This window comes from Perna viridis, chromosome 15 (assembly GCF_037379345.1).
Source record: "Perna viridis isolate PV_CMFRI_1.1 ecotype Kerala chromosome 15, ASM3737934v1, whole genome shotgun sequence".
In the NCBI taxonomy this organism is placed as follows: Eukaryota; Metazoa; Mollusca; class Bivalvia; order Mytilida; family Mytilidae; genus Perna; species Perna viridis.
In genome coordinates this window covers 18,157,031-18,177,152 of record NC_142459.1, presented here as the reverse complement: position 1 = coordinate 18,177,152, position 20,122 = coordinate 18,157,031, and the positions used below count along the sequence as shown (strand labels likewise).

At 33.1% G+C, this 20,122-nt stretch overlaps 1 protein-coding gene across 17 annotated transcripts in view; it reads right to left on the bottom strand.

Annotated features, from left to right (window-relative positions):
• The window catches only part of LOC148597312 (uncharacterized), a 97,304-nt gene extending 81,806 nt beyond the window's left edge, over positions 1-15,498 (bottom strand). For 7 of the 17 annotated variants that reach the window (XM_088564104.1, XM_088564103.1, XM_088564107.1 and 4 more), the window contains exon 1: positions 14,948-15,496. In XM_088564104.1, the coding sequence (XP_088420230.1) occupies positions 14,948-15,067 (120 nt within the window). In that variant the 5' untranslated portion in view covers positions 15,068-15,496. Of the gene's footprint in view, positions 1-10,687; positions 10,821-14,947 lie in introns of those variants that run through there. The other 10 variants (XM_088564123.1, XM_088564101.1, XM_088564115.1 and 7 more) reach the window with 5 other exon arrangements.
• Positions 15,499-20,122: the final 4,624 nt, after the last annotated feature.

The following is a 20,122-nucleotide window of genomic DNA, read 5'->3' as shown; positions in this document are numbered from 1 at the left end:
CCAAGGGTTCACCAACAGTAAAACAAGCAACCCCTTTAAATTTATTTTACATATTGAACCTCCAACCATTTCAGACTCCTCCCAAACCTATGTAAAACATATCAGAACCTAATTTATTTTAAATGTTTTAAGTCAAATTAAGAACTGTCGCTACATTAAATCATTGAGGTCATTTGACCCTTACATGGCACTTAAACGCCATTTAGATAAGTCAACAAAACCATACCGTTTATTCTACAAACATTTTATGTTGAGTGTAAATACAATACCGATAAGATACCGTCTATATATTGACAGTTTTGACTGTTTGATTGTGTATATACTAATATGGTCATCAAGTGGATTGTTCATAACTTTCAAAAGTTTTAGAACAACAATTCATAAATTTCTCAAGATTGAGGGGGAAGTCTGAGGTTTATATGGTATCATATCAATGTAGATAGCTACTTGTTATAGCAATCAAATGACCATAAATTTTCAAATTTATTGCACTTAATTTAAGTAGACTTTATTTTGTCATTCAAACATTCATCCACTTAGAAATAAAAGAAGATAACTATAGAAATTAATTACCTAAATATAAAACAAGAAAGTTATGAATTAATTTTAAAAACCGTCTGACTTAAGCATTGTTTTAATATTAAAGTGACATGTGTATGTATATGATATGGTGTTATATTTTATTTTCCCCTCCTCTGATCCCCCACCCCCACCATCCCTGATCCACAATTGTTAGAGGTTATGAATTAATTGTAAAACCATCTGACTTCAGGTATTTTTTAAATATCAAAGTAACATGTATATGATATGGTGTTATATTTTATTTTCCCCTCCTCAGATCCCACCCACCCCCACCATCCCTGATCCACCATTGTTAGAGGTTATGAATTAATTTTAAAACCACCTGACTTAAAGCATTTCTTTAATACCAAAGTGACATGTATATGTATATGATATGGTATTATATTTTATTTTCCCCTCCCCAGATCCCCTACCCCCACCATCCCTGATCCACCATTGTTAGAGGTTATGAATTAATTTTAAAAACCATCTGACTTAAGCATTTTTTTTAATATCAACCTGACATGTGTATGCAGTAGTAATGATCAAACAGAAAAGTAAAGGTTGAACTAGTACAAAGCAGAATCTATTCAACTGATGTCCTAAAATGATTTAAATATCTGCCAAAGGGTGTTGAATCAAACAATAAAACAGTAAGTGCAGCCATCAAATTTACTAACTACATGTATTAAACCAGAAAGATTAATATTTTCTTTTGACCTCTGACCCATTCAGCCAGGTACATGTACTTGAAATGTTCTGATATATATTCAACACAGGTATGGACATGATCTTTTATACATGTACATGTATTAACAATTTTGATAGATACTGATGTCATATTTAGTATGGTACAAAGGTCTACCAAAAGGACCCATTTAATGTTTGATATGGTGTTATATTTTATTTTCCCCTCCTCAGATCCCCCCCAACCCCACCATCCCTGATCCACCACTGTTAGAGATTATGAATTACTTTTAAAACCATCTGACTTAAGGCATTTTTTAAATATCAAAGTGACATGTATATGATATGGTGTTATATTTTATTTTCCCCTCCTCAGATCCCCCCCTCCCCACCATCCCTGATCCACCACTGTTAGAGATTATGAATTACTTTTAAAACCATCTGACTTAAGGCATTTTTTAAATATCAACGTGACATGTATATGATATGGTGTTATATTTTATTTTCCCCTCCTCAGATCCCCCACCCTCACCATCCCTGATCCACCATTGTTAGAAGAGGTTTAAGCTTAACATATATATTGAATTTCATGCAAAGTTTTCATCAAATAAAACAAGTAAAAGCCATGATATATCTAAATACATGTACCAGTACAAAGGTATGGATGAAGTCAAAACAAAATCCTTCATTTTGATTATGTTAAAGAGTAATCAAGGGAACCAAGGTTATAGCGGTAATCAAAAGAATATATTCCAGGGACAAAGACCAGACATGGAAAACAGACATGCACAACAAAGAAAATAAAGTAACTAAAATCATACATACAAAGTAACAAAAGTAAATGAGCAACTCGGACTCCACTAAAAACTGGGAGCATGGAAATTACCAAAGGTTTATTTGATTGAAATTCTCTATTCTCTGCCATAACATAGATTAAAGAATTATGATCATATAACAATTTAAGACACCAAAAGGAATTTTACTCAATTAAGTTGACTAATTTATCTAACTTTATTACCTACTGTTTCATAGCTGTAGATATTCAATACCATTTTTATGGTATGTCTCCCAAGTAATAGTATGGTGACCAGGATTCTATGTTTATTAAACTAAAACAAATGTAGACATTTACAACATGAAATCACAGATTTACAGGTGATTTTTATGCGTGTCAGTGGTGAATCCTGGAAAAAGGGGAGTCCTAAGTTGGAAAATTTAGTTAATAAAATTTGCATAAAATTTGGCAGAATAAGCAAATAGTAGACTTGAACCCCCTGAATTTTTTTTTCTGGACATCCATTCAAAATTTCCAATGTCATTTTTAGAACTGAAATTCAATATTCAACATAATGGGAAAGTAAGTTCTTGTAATTATTTAAACCATGTATGAATTTGAGACGTACAATGAACTATGTAACAATATCACTATGGTGAGTTTAAACGATCAACCTTGTTAAAAATTTTACATAGCTACCAAAATTTCCATTGCATAATCCAATTTTTTGCCACAACAAGTTTTTTCCATGGCAGCTTAACCCAGATATCCATAGAGACCCTCAAAATGACATCATAATTAAATATTTACAACCACATCACAAATCCATATTTATCAAAATCGTCTAGAATAATTAAAATTCAAAGCCATTCTATTTGACTTGGGAGTTATCCTAGTCTGGTGGGTTATAATCGGTAGCAACAGAAGAATTTCTATGTTGACATCCAACTTGGGGTGTCCTTAAAAACAAATCCACTGATATAACTTTCTTCATAATGTGTATATTGTAAAGTTTCTATATCCTTAAATCTTGGGAATGTATAAATGATTTTTAACAGGGGTGTAATGGACGCCAATTTAATGAATTTTATCTTTCCCTCATATAAGGCTCTGTGTTTTAGTTGATCAAAATGTTATGCTTACAACCAAAAATTTTTAAAATTGACTCAGGCTTGTGCAATTCAATGATGATTTACATAAATATCATATAATTTTCAATTTTCAAACTCCAAAGGCTAATAGACAAAAAGTTTTTTTTATAACTGACTTGAAAGAAGCCCATAATTCATTGAATGTTTCAATCCAGAAGTTCAATCCAAGCTTAATTTGCATATGGACAGTGACCTCATGGTTCAATTTCAAATAGATCCACACAACTGTTAAGACATTCAAAACATGCTTGTTTTGGGGCTCCATTTTACTCATCTTTCAAAAATATATAAACAGTTTAAGCAGTACAAAAAAACTTCTAAACCCCTTAAGAATTTTCTACTGTGAAAGTAATATTATTTGTGGGGTACCGTTTCTCTTCGTTTTCGTGGCTAGGCCTAACTAGGAAATTTGGTTCTCATCAAAAAGGAGATTCTATAGATGTACTGAAAACCTAAAAACTATCAATTGAAGAATCCACGAATTGTGGTTCTTCCCTCATCCATGAAATTTGGTATCCAAGAATTAAAGTACTTTCACTGTTGACTGTATACTAGTAGACAAAACAGTTTTTAACAGACTTGTAAGAATTGCTAGTAGCAGCCCCTTCCCCTGGCTTTTTCTAATATAAGTATGATAATAGCCCTCTATCCAGCACTTTTAATTTACCAAGTCAAAGAGTTCCATTTTTTTTAAGCTCTCCATAACCTTCTAATCTCAAGAAAATATATAACCCCACACCAAGACTTGAAAATTGTTGATTTTTTTCCTGCTGTTTTTTCCATCCAGTTAACCTCGCCCCCAGCATGTTACCTCCCCACACAAAGGGTTATCATTAACTATCAAACAACATATTATACTAACTATAAACCCATTAAGACAGATGGTGAAATCTTCCATTGTAAATTTATACGTCAAGAATTCAAATAAAATAGATTAATATCACATTACTTATCACTTTGTATTACAGTAACTAGTTCAATATGTTGAAGGAAATATCATATAAAAGATATATACATGTACATGTAGTCGTTAAATCATGTATAATCCATTCATATACATTTGTAAGTAAATATATTTTCATAAAAAGAATCTCCATAAGATTTAGATAAAAATGGGGGCAAATACTTACAGTCAGAGCACACTATTTTTCCTGCCTGCTATAGTGAATAGGGTATGTAAGTCTCATCATGTGACCCCGTAATTTCACGAGAATGGGTCCTAGTCTACTATTCAAAAGTATGGAGATTTGTCATTTAGCGAGTGTTGAGTTCAGTGTTAAGTGCAAAAATCTTTCTGTGTAAAAAAATCACGATAAAAATGACAAATAACTATTTCTACATGATAAATGTAGTAAGAAAAAACATAAACTAGAAGATTTTGCATTGTTATACAGCCTTTGGAGTACCTGGAAGCAAACAATAAAATACAGATCGGTCTATGGCTTTCAATATGTTCTACATCAGAAATTCTGGTAAAGAAAATGGAACTAGAACAAGACTTACATACCCTATAACGGACACTTACAACATGTTTATGATAGAAACATTCCATGCTTAAGTGACTAAAATTTTCACTGATGAATTGGACATAGCAGCCCAACCTTCACTCAACAACAGTTACTACACACCATCACACAAAATCCTTGTAAATGGGATTAAAATTTTTGAGGGTGTATTTCAGTTCAATCATAAACATTTCCTGAGTTTAATGGGAAATGTGCCAATTGGTACAAGACCCCTCTAATTCTGATCAAAGCATTCATCCCCACACCCACTCCCACATCTGTAAAAAAAAAAAAAAAAAACAGAATCTACTTATGACAATGTCATAGAAAATAATACATGTACATTAGAAATCAGTTTTGAATAATTGAAATACTAAAAAATCAACTCCATAAATAGAGCTACAAAAAAATTCAGCTTGAACAGCCTAGAGAAATGAGCAAACATTTATCAGCAGAATATTTGCAAAAGTCCCAAATGGGTCTATAACTTCAAAATGTGTATCTGTACAATATTCAGCACATAGAAATCGGTTTTAAATAATTGAAATACTAAAAAAATCAATTCCATAGATAGAAAGCTACACGAAATTCAACTTCAACATCTTAGAGAAATGAGCAAACATTTATCAGAAGAATGTTTTCAAGAGTCCCAAATGGGTCTAATACTTCAAAATGTGTATCTGTACAATATTCAGCACAATATTTACAACAACAAGTGATTGAGTAACCCATTATAACAAATGAGTATGCCCTTTCTTCCTAAATAAAGGAAATCATTGTTGACACATTAAGGTTTTTATCCCAATATAGTTATCCCTGGCTGTCAAGATATTAATACATTGATAACAACAAAATAATAGTCTTTTAATGCTGGGACTATTAAAGGGATGCCTGGCTTTGATACCTGGAGTCTTGTGTTAGAAACAACAACTGGAAGTCCCTCCAAACAACTTAACTCTTTTTACCATTAAAAACTGCATTTTTCTAAAGAAACCTTTAATTTTTAGCTTTATGTTACAAGTGTTTTAACTTGGTATACATATTGCTGCATGTATCCTATATTTTCTTTTCAATTTTAAGTTTTCTAATTTAAGTTACGATGATGTAGGTTTTACATAGATATCCTTTTTTTTAGATAATTTTCTAATAGCAGATCAACATATGCATGCACTGACAGGTGCTCCCAAATCAGAAACATGGCACCATTTCAACTTAAACCACGAAAATACAAGGTATATGCCATTATAATCAGAAACAAGTAATAGATACAGAATATCTTAACAGTTATTGACCTATCAAAATTTTGATCTATCTATATTTTTGAAAAAAATTCAATTTGCAATCAAGAAATCTGGAATATAAATAAATGGGTGCATGACCTACAAAATCTGTTATGAAGATGTGCATAATCAAAGAGATGGTAAAATTCAACAGTAACAATTTAACCAATAGTTTATGTAAGTTAGTACTCCACGCCAATAGACAGGGGAATTTGGGCAATAATTACCCTCTGGAGTCTGGACCTAAAAACACTAAAAACTGTTAAAATTGAAGAATTATGACAGTCAAAATATTTTGTCCCAAAAACATCAGCACACAAAAAAAGCTATGGTTATAACAACACATTAACAGGCCTGTATACTAACATTATATTTGAAAGTGGGGGTCGAGAAGTGAATGGAAATATTATTTATCCTTTCAATTTTAGAACATTGCCTAAACTAGATAACCTATTATTTCACTGTCAATGAACTCTGTATAACTAAATGTAAATAAAATTGTGCTTCCCTTCTCGGAAAAATAAGTTCATTGTCAGTCAAGTGACATAAGGAAGTTCTTTCCTACTTAATTACAGGTATATGTAATTTCATATTTAATATAAATACTAACATAATATTAACATTTCATCTTAAATGTCATATTATTCTCTGGGCATCATAATTGGTGATGATTTACTTTTTTATGTAAGTAAAGGCTTCTTTGCCTGAAGAAATGCAATCCTAGTTGTTTTGGTTGAGTTTATGTAAAAGCATAGCAATTCTAAATGTTTAATGATTACTTATGCAAACAGATATGAATTATAGAAAAAAACAATGAATTTAAAATTGCACTTACTGTAACCACAGGAACACCTTAAGTGGAAATATTTACATCTGTAGTTGTTAAATTGTGTAATACAAAAACTGTAAGGATGGAATAGTTATTTTATTCCACAACTATCCATAAAATAAACAGAGGAGCTTGAAATTTTATGTCAATGTAGACTAAATATGCTTTGGCGGATCCAGATATTTTGATAAGGGGGCTTCCACCCAATACTGGGAGGGGGGGTCTCAGAAAAAAGGGGGTTCCAAAATATTGGTACTATTTGCTCATAATATTTGCCAAGCCTTTGCATAAATTTACAAAATTGTTCGACCCCAGGTAGCCTAACCCTCCCATCCAGCACTGCTATTAATGTAGTTATAAACAACGCGTAATACGGACGATTACGGTACATATGGGTTTTAAGTATCATGCAAATTAATGCATTTAGAACACACTTGTAACATGTTAAACCATAATGGAACAATGAGATATTGTGGTATCAGGCAGTTCGTTTCCTTCTTCCAAAAAGAGATATACGTTACTGTGAGGTATGATAGTTTTGATATGCACGTGTTGTTCGTGCTAGTTCTTGGCCTTAACACTGGAGTAAAGTGACGATTTTACGCTTCAAAGGACAAGTAGATGTGGTATTTTAAAATGCATACCTTTCAAATGGACGAACAATAAGCCCCTGAAGGCAGCAAAAGTATATTATGTCTCAAATTAATTCAACAAATTACCGGTAAATCAATCAGGTCTCATTTGATATATCTTATGACATAAAGATCGCATGTTTTACACAGTGAAGTGTTAACTTAATTAAGATGTACGCCTAGAGGCAGAATAATATTTGTTACACTCTTTTAGTCGTCAGTTCTGAGCGTTGATTATGGTGATAATTTCACACCTTTCCAGTGCTAATGTATGTCAAGTTATGGCCATTTTCTGACATTTTACGATTTATTTAATGAAGCCCTTCCACTCATGACCAAATGTATACTAGATATGTCCCAAATAATTCCAATGTTCGACAGCATATGGTCACACCAAATTTTTAAAAACAATATAGGTTGCTTCTAAAGAGTCCAAAGCGTCTGTTTCACTACATGGTCGATGTTGCAGGGTTATCCTAAAATAATAACTACCAAGTGTATTGACCTCAACGTAATCGAATAAGCCTTCAAAGGATCGAATCATGTTTGAAAGGCATCCTTTCATTTTTTTCGTTTGCTTTTTTTTTGTACGATACGAGGCTTTATGAGTTGTCTATGAAAACGAAGTAAATTATTCCATTGGGGAAAATATTGGATTCATTGAATGCAAACATATACTATACATATTGTTTGGGTTAAAAAAATGTTACCGATGGATACACCTGAATGATGGCGAAGTTTGCAATTTCCGAAAGGTATAGGGTGACGATTCGACCGATTTCGACATCTTCTGCTTTTTAGTCACGGACAATGTACGGCCTTGTAGCAACGCCAATATTATTTCTTGTACAGAACAAAATCGGATTTGTGTGGAAACTTTAAATAAGGGTTTAATAAAATTTTATAGGTAGATAAAACCGAAACAAGACAAGTCCTTTCTGTTGTGGAGTGGGTCGGGACAATTATATACTTATTTTCAAGTTTAAAAGCCCAATTGTTATGTGTTGAACAAAGTAAAAAATTAAATAGCTTATTAAACAGAAATGATCGATTGTTCGGTATGCACGCCAGTTCCGTCAAACTAGACAAGCCGGTAAGGCTATTAAAATTAATATATCAGAATTATTAAATTCTATACACCTGAGAAATTGTTATGCAAATGTCTATAGATTTCTTTGTTCTTTGTTCTGTCGGGGCTAATGACGGTGCACATTTCTGGTATCCAAGAGGGTTCATGGGGATTCAAGAGACCCGAGCCTTACATAATTGACATATAACGTTTTTATACATCCCCCTTGGTCTGTATTGGAACACAAGGATGTGGTGAAGGGAATTTCAAGTTATCACCCAACAACGACCCGGGCAGTAAATTGGAAGACTTACGAAACTTCGCAAAACACATATTAATCTTCTTAGCATAAAACTTATAAAGTTCAAGATCAAAACATAGATTCAGAAGCCGAATAACGCACGCTGTGGGTGACTGTACCTTTAGCAAAGGCACACATAAGCAAATGATAAGGAATCTGAATGAAAACGAGAAAGGGGTGTTTCATCAAAAATTAGAACTGAATTAATTGTGGAAAACAATTAAGACAAGTCAAAATATAGAAGTACGGCGTATTAATGTGATATATATATATGTTATTCTTGGTTTTCAATATCCATTTTCATTGCTTTGCTATTGCATTACATGGTTATTCTTCAGCTACCTACAATAATTTGATCATCTATAGGAAAGTGTGACTTCTTAGCCGATGAATGTCTAAGTAAATGCATGGACGTTTCATAGATGCTACAAAAATTATAGTAATATCCTTATTTACAGTCATATCGCATATTTCCGCAGTCAGTATGATGAATCGCTCCTCTCTCAGAAGAACTATTTCTGACCATCTCCACAGCGAGTATAATGTATAATATTACTACCAAAGAGCGTGCAATAGACATCTATAATACATATGGTCTGTCAGTTTAGGTGTAATTACAGATGAAACAAAATCAATCGAGTTTTATATGGTTGTCTCTAAACTGCTAGTTAAACCTACAAAAACATGTCACTGGTGAACCGCGGTCAACTCGATTCCATACAAAATAGGCTCACTCGATTGCTTTTGAGGCGGCGTACAGCTAAAACTGTCAATTGATTTTAAAGATAGCTTTTCCATAGATTACTAATACTTCAGATGCATTTAGTATCTTTATAGAGAAATCTGACAGACTTTTGTTGTTCTGTCTTGTCTTTTTATAATATTGTTCAGTTCGTCGCAATGACGCAATGCTCTAATCATGTGGTTATTTCTAAATGCAATGTGATCTCGACAGGATTCTGATTTTTTTTAAAATAACATGTTAACTCTAAAATGCCAAACACCAAAAATGGGACATGCTGAGCAAACATTTTGATGTTCTGGTAACACAATTTAGAGTTTAAATGCTATATGGACTGAAGTTTAACAGAACTGTCCGCGCCATGGATGCGTTGAAGGTGCTACAACAGGATGAGCTGTACTGTACATGTTTTTTGTCCTGAAAATGTCCTGGGTAGATCTGGCTAGACATATTGTCTGGCTGTTTATATGAATTATACAATACATATTTGATGGTCGTGCGTGTTTTCCTTTCTTTCTATAATGATATAATGGAAGAACGTAATTATTTAGTTGGAAGAGAATGATACGCATACCAGGAATTTCATTACGACCAGAGTCATACTTTGGGGAGAAAGTATCAATTTCTTGGTCAATGCCAGAATGATCTCCTGCAAATAACGTCCCAATGGGGGTTATCTGTCAGAAGCTAAACATGGGGAATTGGAGACTGGTTCGGTTCAATTCCAACATCATTCTAATTGATAAAGCCCAGCTAGCATTCATTCAGAGACACAAGACAAAGAATTCGGAAGTCATGAGCTTTAAAATGAAAAAATTATACATGGGCTTTATACATGCACATTTTGTAAACCGCCCATCTATCCGTTATAATCAGTATTAACTCTGTGCAAGTCCATGTACTGAAATCAACAGAAAACAGCCGTCACAAATGAGTTTATGAATTTGTTATACATCCGTCCGTCCGTTAAAGATTAGATTCATCAGTAAGATTATGTTTGTGTAACCGAGGTTGACTTTTCAGTGCATGTGCATGATCGCAATATACTGAAGCACATATCTCAATCAAAGATTTAGAAATTATTGACTGTCACGCTTTTATTCATTATACATGGAAATGTGCAAAAAGCGTATATACAATGTATGTATTATTTACATGAAACTGAATTAGCGTGATTTTTCCTTCCCTTAAATGTGTTGCAGGCCATTATCATGGCGTCATGAAAAATAACATCACAGTCACTCCGAATCCATTGTCCATACATGTCAAAAATTTAGAGGACAGCTCAATTACATCGTATATACAAATATATATTTAATCTACAGTAAAGTGTTCATTTCAAAGTCCAGAAATCATATTTAATCTACATTCTACCACCATAATCTCTCTAATGCACTTTGTTATGTAGAAAACGTCGGCTCCCTGTTGATCTTTGGATGATATATAAATCTACAGTGAATACACCTGGTTTATTTGTAGGAAGATCAGAAAATTAAACTTCACCCTGCGACTCTGACCTTGCTCGTATCTCTCACTATCTCTATACTTAATTTAACGTTCATCAGATCAGACTTGTTTGTATTAGCAATACAACTATGTCTTCATTAACCACTCACAGATTTTATCCTCTGTTGAAAATACGAAAATTACTGGACTTTTTCTGGATGTTGAAGATTTTCTCCTACATTTATCTGGGTTAACTTTATGAACATTATCTTTTTTGCAAAGTCATGCTGGAATTATACAGGGTTTCTCGGCCATCTGAAATACCTTTTTTTGCATACCTTAAAACATATACATGAAGACTGTCTAGATGTTGGCATTTTTTTCATATTCATTTATAAGTTTCTATACCATACATACAATATACATGTAGATGTAACAGCCACAAGGTTTAAACAAGCATCACACAAAAGGGTACAATTTGTCAAAACTCGCACAAGCAAAAATCGGTTAAAGGAGTCTGAAAAGTATGAGTACGATTTTTTAACATTTTTTTTACACTTACACTACACCATCTAAAATAGAACAAAAATTAAGTAGCACTTCAGATAAGAATCATGCAAAATGTGATTCATGGTTGGAAAGCCTAAATGTTTTTATTTTTGATATTTTGTTCAAACATTTTATAGTAAACAGAAATTAACATATGGCTGTTCATACAATCCTTATTCATAAAAAAATAAAAATTATATAGAATGTACTGTAGAATTCAAAAATAAGGGAGATAACTCTGTGAATGACACTAAAGTACAATAGAAACTATTGGATTTTCCATGTGGGTTATCTCCTAAGAGCAGGCAGATTGGAAGGAATTATTATACATTTCATCATATAAACCTATAATAACAAAAATAAAAATATGTAGCCTTTTTTTAGGTGTATCACATTTTACACAGACTGCTACTTAATAGTAAATTGTGTTGATATCAACAAAATTTACTGTTTTTTTTTTAAGTCAGATAGAATGGAAAATAGCATTTCATATGTAAAATATATCGGCAAATATTGTAAGGAAGGCCTTGCTAAATTGTCTACACGAAATACATGTTGATGCAATGAATGGAATGGTTCAGTTTAACATTAAAAAGTTTTCTTGTGAATTACCAATTCTAATTAATAAATTTCTCAATAACATATGCATGTAAGAAAACAAGCGCTGAATCAATATACTGTATATACATGTACCTGCATATGTAGAGCTATAAAGTAACTACTGGAAAAGAAGAAAATGTACGTTTTGAAAACATTTTGAGAAAAAAGTTCCCCCTCTCTTACGATGACAACAAAATATTTAAATATTGTAAATGATCATACTTTTTAACAAAATCTTCTCTTTTCTTTAAAGGGATAATTAAATGCATATCGTGTCATTGAGTGTGTCTACGTTTTCAGATCTGTTTAAACTACTTGACGACAATCCCTATTTTTTTACAGTATTCTATGGAAATAATTCGTAAAATCCTGAACTTTCTGAAATTTTAACAAAGGTACTATGAAGATATTCACAATCCGTAGCTCATAATTTGCGGTCTAAATCAGTAGAAAATACGGAAAATCCGTATAAGTAAACACTTCTGCGTTTTTGTAGTGAATGAAGAGACCCAGTTATAGTTCAATGTATATACGATACAATTACATTCGTACATGTAGCCTTATAGAACATATTCGCTCCCGTGCTCTTAAAAGAGAACGCTGACTTATTCCACATGGTCGATCTCTGCCATGCATTGTTCACTTTAATAACGGCTCAAGTAAAAACCTGCTTTATGGTTCAAATTAATTACAGTAAAAGATAATGCCAGACTGTAATGCGTAACATGAGATACGGCAGTTACCGGATCAACTGGTCCTGCACTGTTGGTTTTAATTGGAACAAAAGGATACATGAAAGTACTGGAAGTTTGGGGATACCGGTGGAAAAGTCCTTAGAGGTATAGCAAAAAAAAAAACCCATCTAGCTACCCAATTTGCAAATATCCCTGCTAAATACAAAAAGCTGCTATTAAAATGGTTGGTACATATAGTGCATGTAATTTAAAATCTGTTAAATATATGTACTTAAAAACCCTCAAAATCAAGAATAAACGAAAATAATGAATTGTGACGAACCATGAAACTTGTTACCCACAAATCAGAGTACAATTGTAGCTTCAAGTAAACAAACAACAATAAATATCTGTGCGATCAGTATACACTGTTGATTTCTCGTAAACTTCAAGGGAAAGCTGCCGAATTCGGTGAAATTTCTCAACCACTGCATAATTTATGCTTCTCGCATATCTGTGTTTAATGTGAACGTCATGATAGTATTTTCGACCTTGTTCACAGGGTAATTTCAAGCTGTTTAAAAGGGAATCTAGTTCAAAGACACGCAATTTGTCATTAATGGGAACTAATTACGAAGTTTTGTTAAACGTCTGTATTTAAAAGGTTCGGTTCTGGGTCATGTTTTAATTTCAGTTATATGTGTATTGAGAGATTATCAAGATTATAACTAAACTCTGCATAATCCTAACGGTTTAAGGGATAAAATCTATTCCTACTTTACTGCATGAAAGTATATATGGAAGTGACGTACATATATGGGTATAGCAATGTCTTCACTCAGATCTCGAAAGAAAGAGATATCTTCCAAATTTCACGAAAGTCTAGATGTGTGCATCAGTATGAAAGTGTCTCCTCAGAACACCCAAAAAGAACGAATTTGACATTTAAAAGAATAGCACATGCTTGAAAATATGTTAAGTTAGTTTAGAAATGCTAGTAGCTTCGTTGCACTGTTCAATTTGAACAAGATAGCTTCGCGTCTTTATTCTTTCAGGGGGTATTATCAAAATTGCTACAAGACGACGAAGTGTGAATTTCTTGATTGAAGGTGGTAAGAACGATAAAACTCTATAATATTACAAAAGAATGCAAAAACGCTTAAGATCAGTGCATGTCGTTACGCCTTGAATTTTTTACCAGAGAAAAGATTTGATACTAAAGACACCCTGGCGATAGGCCCTCAAAACATAGATAAAAAGGTCAAGATACGATATGATTTTTGTAAGACAATTTATGAATCAGAAATTCATAAAGTGAGACAACATTTGCATATAATTTATCTAGAGGCGTGATACACTATGTATTTTTCATAATTTAATCACCTTTTCTCCTTATACAATGCAAATAGTTGTTTAAATGAAAACTGTGACGCACAACCGATTGATTAACAATTATGAAATTACATATAATTTACAGTTGAAAGAAAACTTCTCAAAGAGAATTGATGTTCGAGCTCCCTGGAGTTTCCAGTTCGGCCCACAAATTGTTTTCATACTTGCGAGCACTATTAGATTAAATCGTCGTTTTCCCCCTGAGATCAGCCTAACTCGCTATACATCATGTTAAAATGAGGACAATTTAGCTGTCTTAAATCACGCCAAGCTAGTCTTGTTGAAATCGGAGATAGTGGGTTCTTTGTGACTTAGTTCAATAAAATGTGAATGTGTAAAAAAAAATTCTGTATGAATGAAAATTTAGGTGCAGACAATATTGACGTAATTTAGGTGGAAACCGAAGGAGACTACATGTAGGTTAAGAAATGCACGGTGTAAGGGTCGACCAACTCCTGGTTTTAATACACCAAAACTTAACAATTATAAATTGTATTCAACCACAAAATTTACCTTATAACATATAATTTGATTTAAATTTATGACTCAATGTTTGTTTTTCCTGTATTAAACACTGATCACTTTTCAAGGCGATAAACTTAGTTAATTTTTTAAGGAGTATAAAAGGGGGCGTGTCAATCAGCTAATTTCTCAGCATCCTTGTACAATGTCACGTGCAGTTTGACAAATGTCATCTGCTCAGGTGTGAAAAAAATGTTTTAATGTTTTTTTTTACTGAAGAAAGGGTACATACCTCTTCTTCTGGTGTAGTGTTCACCGAATCCATACTCTGGGATAACTGAATAGATGTCTCCGTGTTAAGAGCGGAATTCGAGGTCTCTGGCGTTTGCCTCATATTTGAAGTCAGCAACATTTGTGATCAGTACAGTTATTACACAAATAGATAAATAAATAACAAAAGTAAATAAATTAATACTGCTTCAGTAAATAATCACACACGGTGTCTCCACACTATAAAATTCCACTGTTTATTTAATAACTCGGTATTGTTGGTTAACACTTAATAATTTTATCGTGAGCCGATAATGTTAGGAGTATCAGAAACGTGCTGGAAAATCACTTTCGGTGTTGAAATGTGCTAGTGCTGAAAGACTCGGGGAAATGTCTCGTGAAAATCTTCCGTCACCTACATAAGTAATTGCACGTGCTACACTTTTCCCTTTCCAAAGTAAAACTACATTCTGCTTTCAAACACTTGTGCTTTCAACATGGTATTTTGTTATTTAAATGCACGCGAAATTCACTGTGTACTCGAGTCACGTGGTTTTCCCACAATGCAATCAGCTATTGGAAAATGACCTGTAACCCCGCCCCATTGTTCTAAACCACGTTACCTGAAAACATATTAATTTCAGTGAAAATCGATTATAGATCAAAATCGGATCATTTATTGCTAATGCTTTTATTTTAACGAAGAAAGATTAAATTTAACAATTATAGATCAACGAACTTGAATTTTTACCAAGCGTCTCATGGAGTTTCATTACATTTTGTAAATGTCTTTATTTGAAATTTGTAAAGAAATTCAATGGTTCGGAACGTATTGAAAGAAAATTCTATTTCTTCTAGCAGAGTATTTAACAAACAATGAGGGTATTAATAAGAGAGTGTTAAAAACTTTTTCAATATGTTTTGACTGAGGACTGAAAAATAAGCGATCGTGTCTGTTCCTATTCGTTTAATAATTTTTTTTTTAAATTTCATGTACAAATACTTAAATTCAAAAATAACATCTGTGTAAGGAATGAATTAAAACTTTTATTTATTTTTATTCTTTTCTTTCATTTGTTTGTATTTAAATAAGTTGCTAAATAGTATAGATTGTGTTAAAGAACGATTATTTGAACTAAGACTATGTTGAAATATTAAAACCTGAATATTCAAGGTATTTTAATTCTAACCCAAATAAAATTTTAATTTTTATCATCAGAATCATGTAAAGAGGGGAAAAGAAAAAAATTCTGCACATACATAGCATGAAGATTTCAAACTGTTGAATATAAAATATTAATTAAAACTAATAATTGTGTATACAAGGATTGAATACTAATGCATTAAAGTCCCTGGTGTGTAATAGTTCGCACTCTCCTGTTTTAATTGTTTCAGTCCTTTAAAGTCAATTTTATCTTTTTCAGTAATGAGCGACCAATCGAAGCAACCGATTCCCAATGTCGTCCATCCATCATCTATGAATGTAATATGCTTTTGTTAATTATTTCCAATGAAGATTGATTTCTAAGAACCAGTTCGCACTGAGTATACTGCAAGAATGTCTGTTCATAGACACACTTAAAATATATGAACGGGTCGTGGACAGGCAATGGGGGTTACGCATCCCCATTCTTACTTTGCTTATAGCTTAAAAGAGCACTAATGACTCTTGTATTTTAGTACGCACCTAAACTTCTTGTATATTTTTTTCTTGGTGTATTTATTTTCGTGAATTTCGCGGCAAATGGTTTTCCGCGAAAATATATAATCGTAAATTTAAGTAAATCTTAATTTAAGGCATTAAACGGGTTTTCGAAATTATTCAAATTTATATTAAATAACATTTTATCATTTATTTGAACAATCACTCAGATTGGGATCATTTCGAAATGGATGGCGCCGAAACAGAGAAGAAACATGCAGATTTTAAATATGTTGGCATTGCGAATCGTCGCTCATTTTTGAAATTGTGCCTGGTGATGTATTCTTTTTTTCAAAATACATTGTAAGTATTGGTCAATAGTCGATTCCGAAATTCTGAAAAGGGACCCGCCTACAGGCCCAAGAGAGGTTCCGCTTTAGTGATTCGCCATAAATATTCAACACAACTTTTCCATTTATGGGGGAGAGATGCTTTCTTTGGATTCGCCTATGTGGACTAGTTATAAACATTACTTACGAGACAATTTTAAAGCTTCCATATAGTATTGTTTTCTGCATATTAAGAAATAAGATAAGTGGGTGTACATGTAAGATATGTATCACAATAAAACAAGTTTCAAAACAGTAGCCCTTTGGAGCTTCCTCGCTAAAACTTGTTTTTACCACATTAACATACAAAACATGCATTTCTTAGACACTTATAAAACTCCCATAGTGCATATGAATATACGAATAATTTACAACCCCCTAAAGTATAAGGAATGTGAAAGTAGATAAGATTTTATTATCACAATTTCTCGCCAAATTATTCACAACCAATTGTTAGAATCAAATTAGTCTCGTTTTATTATTTTTCTAAATTGGATTATTTCTTTTATCTAATCATACCGCACACCAACATATGTTCCCAAAGCGACATGGTCCGTTTTGAAGTAATTATTGTTTTTAGTGGCGGGATGACACTTAGTCCGACGGACCGTCGTAGTTTTCGTGTGTTTTTTAATCAACTTGATTAATTAAATTAATGGCAATTTTCTTTTTGTTTTGGGAGAACTGGTGAATAATTAACAAGAAAAGAATCAATTGTCTTATACAGTGAAAAGAAAATCAATAGCATTCTGATTAATTATTAATAGACACAAATTAGAATGAACCCGACAATTGGGTATGATGCCATACGGCCAAATTTTATATCTATCTAACCAGATTTTTTATTGATCTATAATTAAATTCAATTCTGTTTGTTCAAATTATCCCATCATGTCTACAGTTTTGACAGCTGTCTTTTTTTCACCATTCAAAATGTAGTTACAAATCAGCTCAAGAGGAACTGAGGAGGACGTAGTCGATAATTCATATGTTACAAGGGAGCTTCCGGTTTTACTTTACTTGCTCACTGGCCATCAACGTCGAAATAATAAAACGTCTCTTAGCAAATGGAATCGGATTCTGAAATTTTGAAGAAAAAAGGGGATCCCGAATAGCATCCCGGACAAGTAATAACTCATTTTTACCAAACTTTTGCACGAAATTGATCAAAAAAAAATCTATCAAGAAAGAGGGTCAAAACCCCGGACCCCATTTGAATCCACCACTGTCGTGGGAATCTGATCTATGTGGAAACATCGCTCCCTTTCCAGGAAATCCAATAGTTTCATTGGGGGTACCTGATTGTATATTAGATAATACCACGCAACGTGTAGGGTGTGGGTTGGCAATAAACTATAGACGCCATTAATGAAAACCGTAGAAATGGGTATCAAAATTTCAAAACAGAATAACCGTAGGAATATAAATGGTATTGTTCTACGCTTTTAGTTACTTAACAAAATTCCAAAAATATATACTATTCGTCGATCTGTTCTCATGTTGCTATCGGGATTTTGCAAGATATGACAAATCCTATGTTCATAACAGTACTACTCCAAGAAATGTGCAAAAAATCTAACTTGGTCTGTATTTCATAGAACTCAACAACTGTACAAAGTCATTTGATTTGTTCTCAACTTTCGTTTGAAAGGGACGGATAGACGAACGGACATGTACCTGCGACTGGCTAGAAAAATTTAGTTGATTATATAGGAAATCACCGAGCAATGACAGTCAGGGATCCCCTAGCTCTTTTGAAAATCTCTGGATACGCCTTTTGACCTGTTTTGGGTTTATTACAGTCAATCACCACTGATCCTGTCAAGAATTTTTTTTTGCCTCCCCCCCTTACCTTGAACTCTGGATCCGCTACTAGCCAGGCATGATATTGTGATGGAAAAGTTAGTGACAGTGGCATTTGTTGTGTTCATTCATTCATTCATTCATGAGCAACTCGGCGGGTGTTTCTATAAAAGCAGAGGACGCTTACTCTACCGGTGCACCTGGTCCATGCTCCCAGTTTTTAGTGGAGTCCGAGTTGCTCATTTAGTTTTGTTACCATGTTTGTATAATTTTCGTTACTCTATGTTCTTTGTTGTGTTTGTTTGTATTCCATGTCTGGTCTTTGACCCTGGATTACATTTTTTATTACCGCTATCACCTTGCTTCCCTTGATTACTCTTTATGCTGAAGCCGTTTATGTAGATTGATCTCCCAATTCTTTCTTGTTGTTTTTGTTGTTGTTGTTTGTTGTTGTTTTCTATTTATTTTGTTTATTTTCTTCATTGTCATGGGCATTAGCCTTATTTGGTTTTGTTGGGAGGCTTATGATCGGTTAAGGTTTAGATAACAAACAAAATGTCCCTAAGGCATGATTGGTTAAGGTTTAGATAACAAACACATTGTCCCCAAGACATGATTGGTTAAGGCTTAGATAACAAACAAAACGTCCACAAGACCTGCTTGGTTAAGGTTTAGATAACAAACAAAATGTCCCCAAGACGTGATTGGTTAAGGTTTAGATAACAGACACATTGTCCCCAAGACATGATTGGTTAAGGTTTAGATAACAAACAAAATGTCCCCAAGACATGATTGGTTAGGGTTTAGATAACAAACAAAATGTCCCCAAGACATGATTGGTTAAGGTATAGATAACAAACAAAATGTCCCAAGACTCCGCGCCGATTGCTCTTTCACCTTCATTTAAAAAAAATCTTCATGCACCCATGTTTGATTTTTTTTAGGTTTTACATAAAAAAAGAGAAGCTGGAATTTTTATACATTTGGCGTACAAAACGATTTACGTGTTTAAAAAAAACACTGAATCGTATATTTGAAAAACAAACCGCTTCCTCACAATTGTCAATGTAGGTCATTAAAGCATACTTAGTTTTTCAATATTTTTTAACATTTTAACAAAATAAAGTCACAGTTTAAAGTGATCGTTGCTCTATTTGGGGTTCAGAACGACCTCATTGTCGAACTTTTTCGTTTCATTTTGAAAATGTTTGATACGCCACTGACGAAAAAGGTCCATGAGTAAATGAGGACGACGTCCGGTAGAAGTTAGTACATGTACATACGCTTTTACTTAATTTTAATGCATGTAAAATATTGTCAATGGTAACTTGCTATAATACATTAACCAGACGATATCATTGAG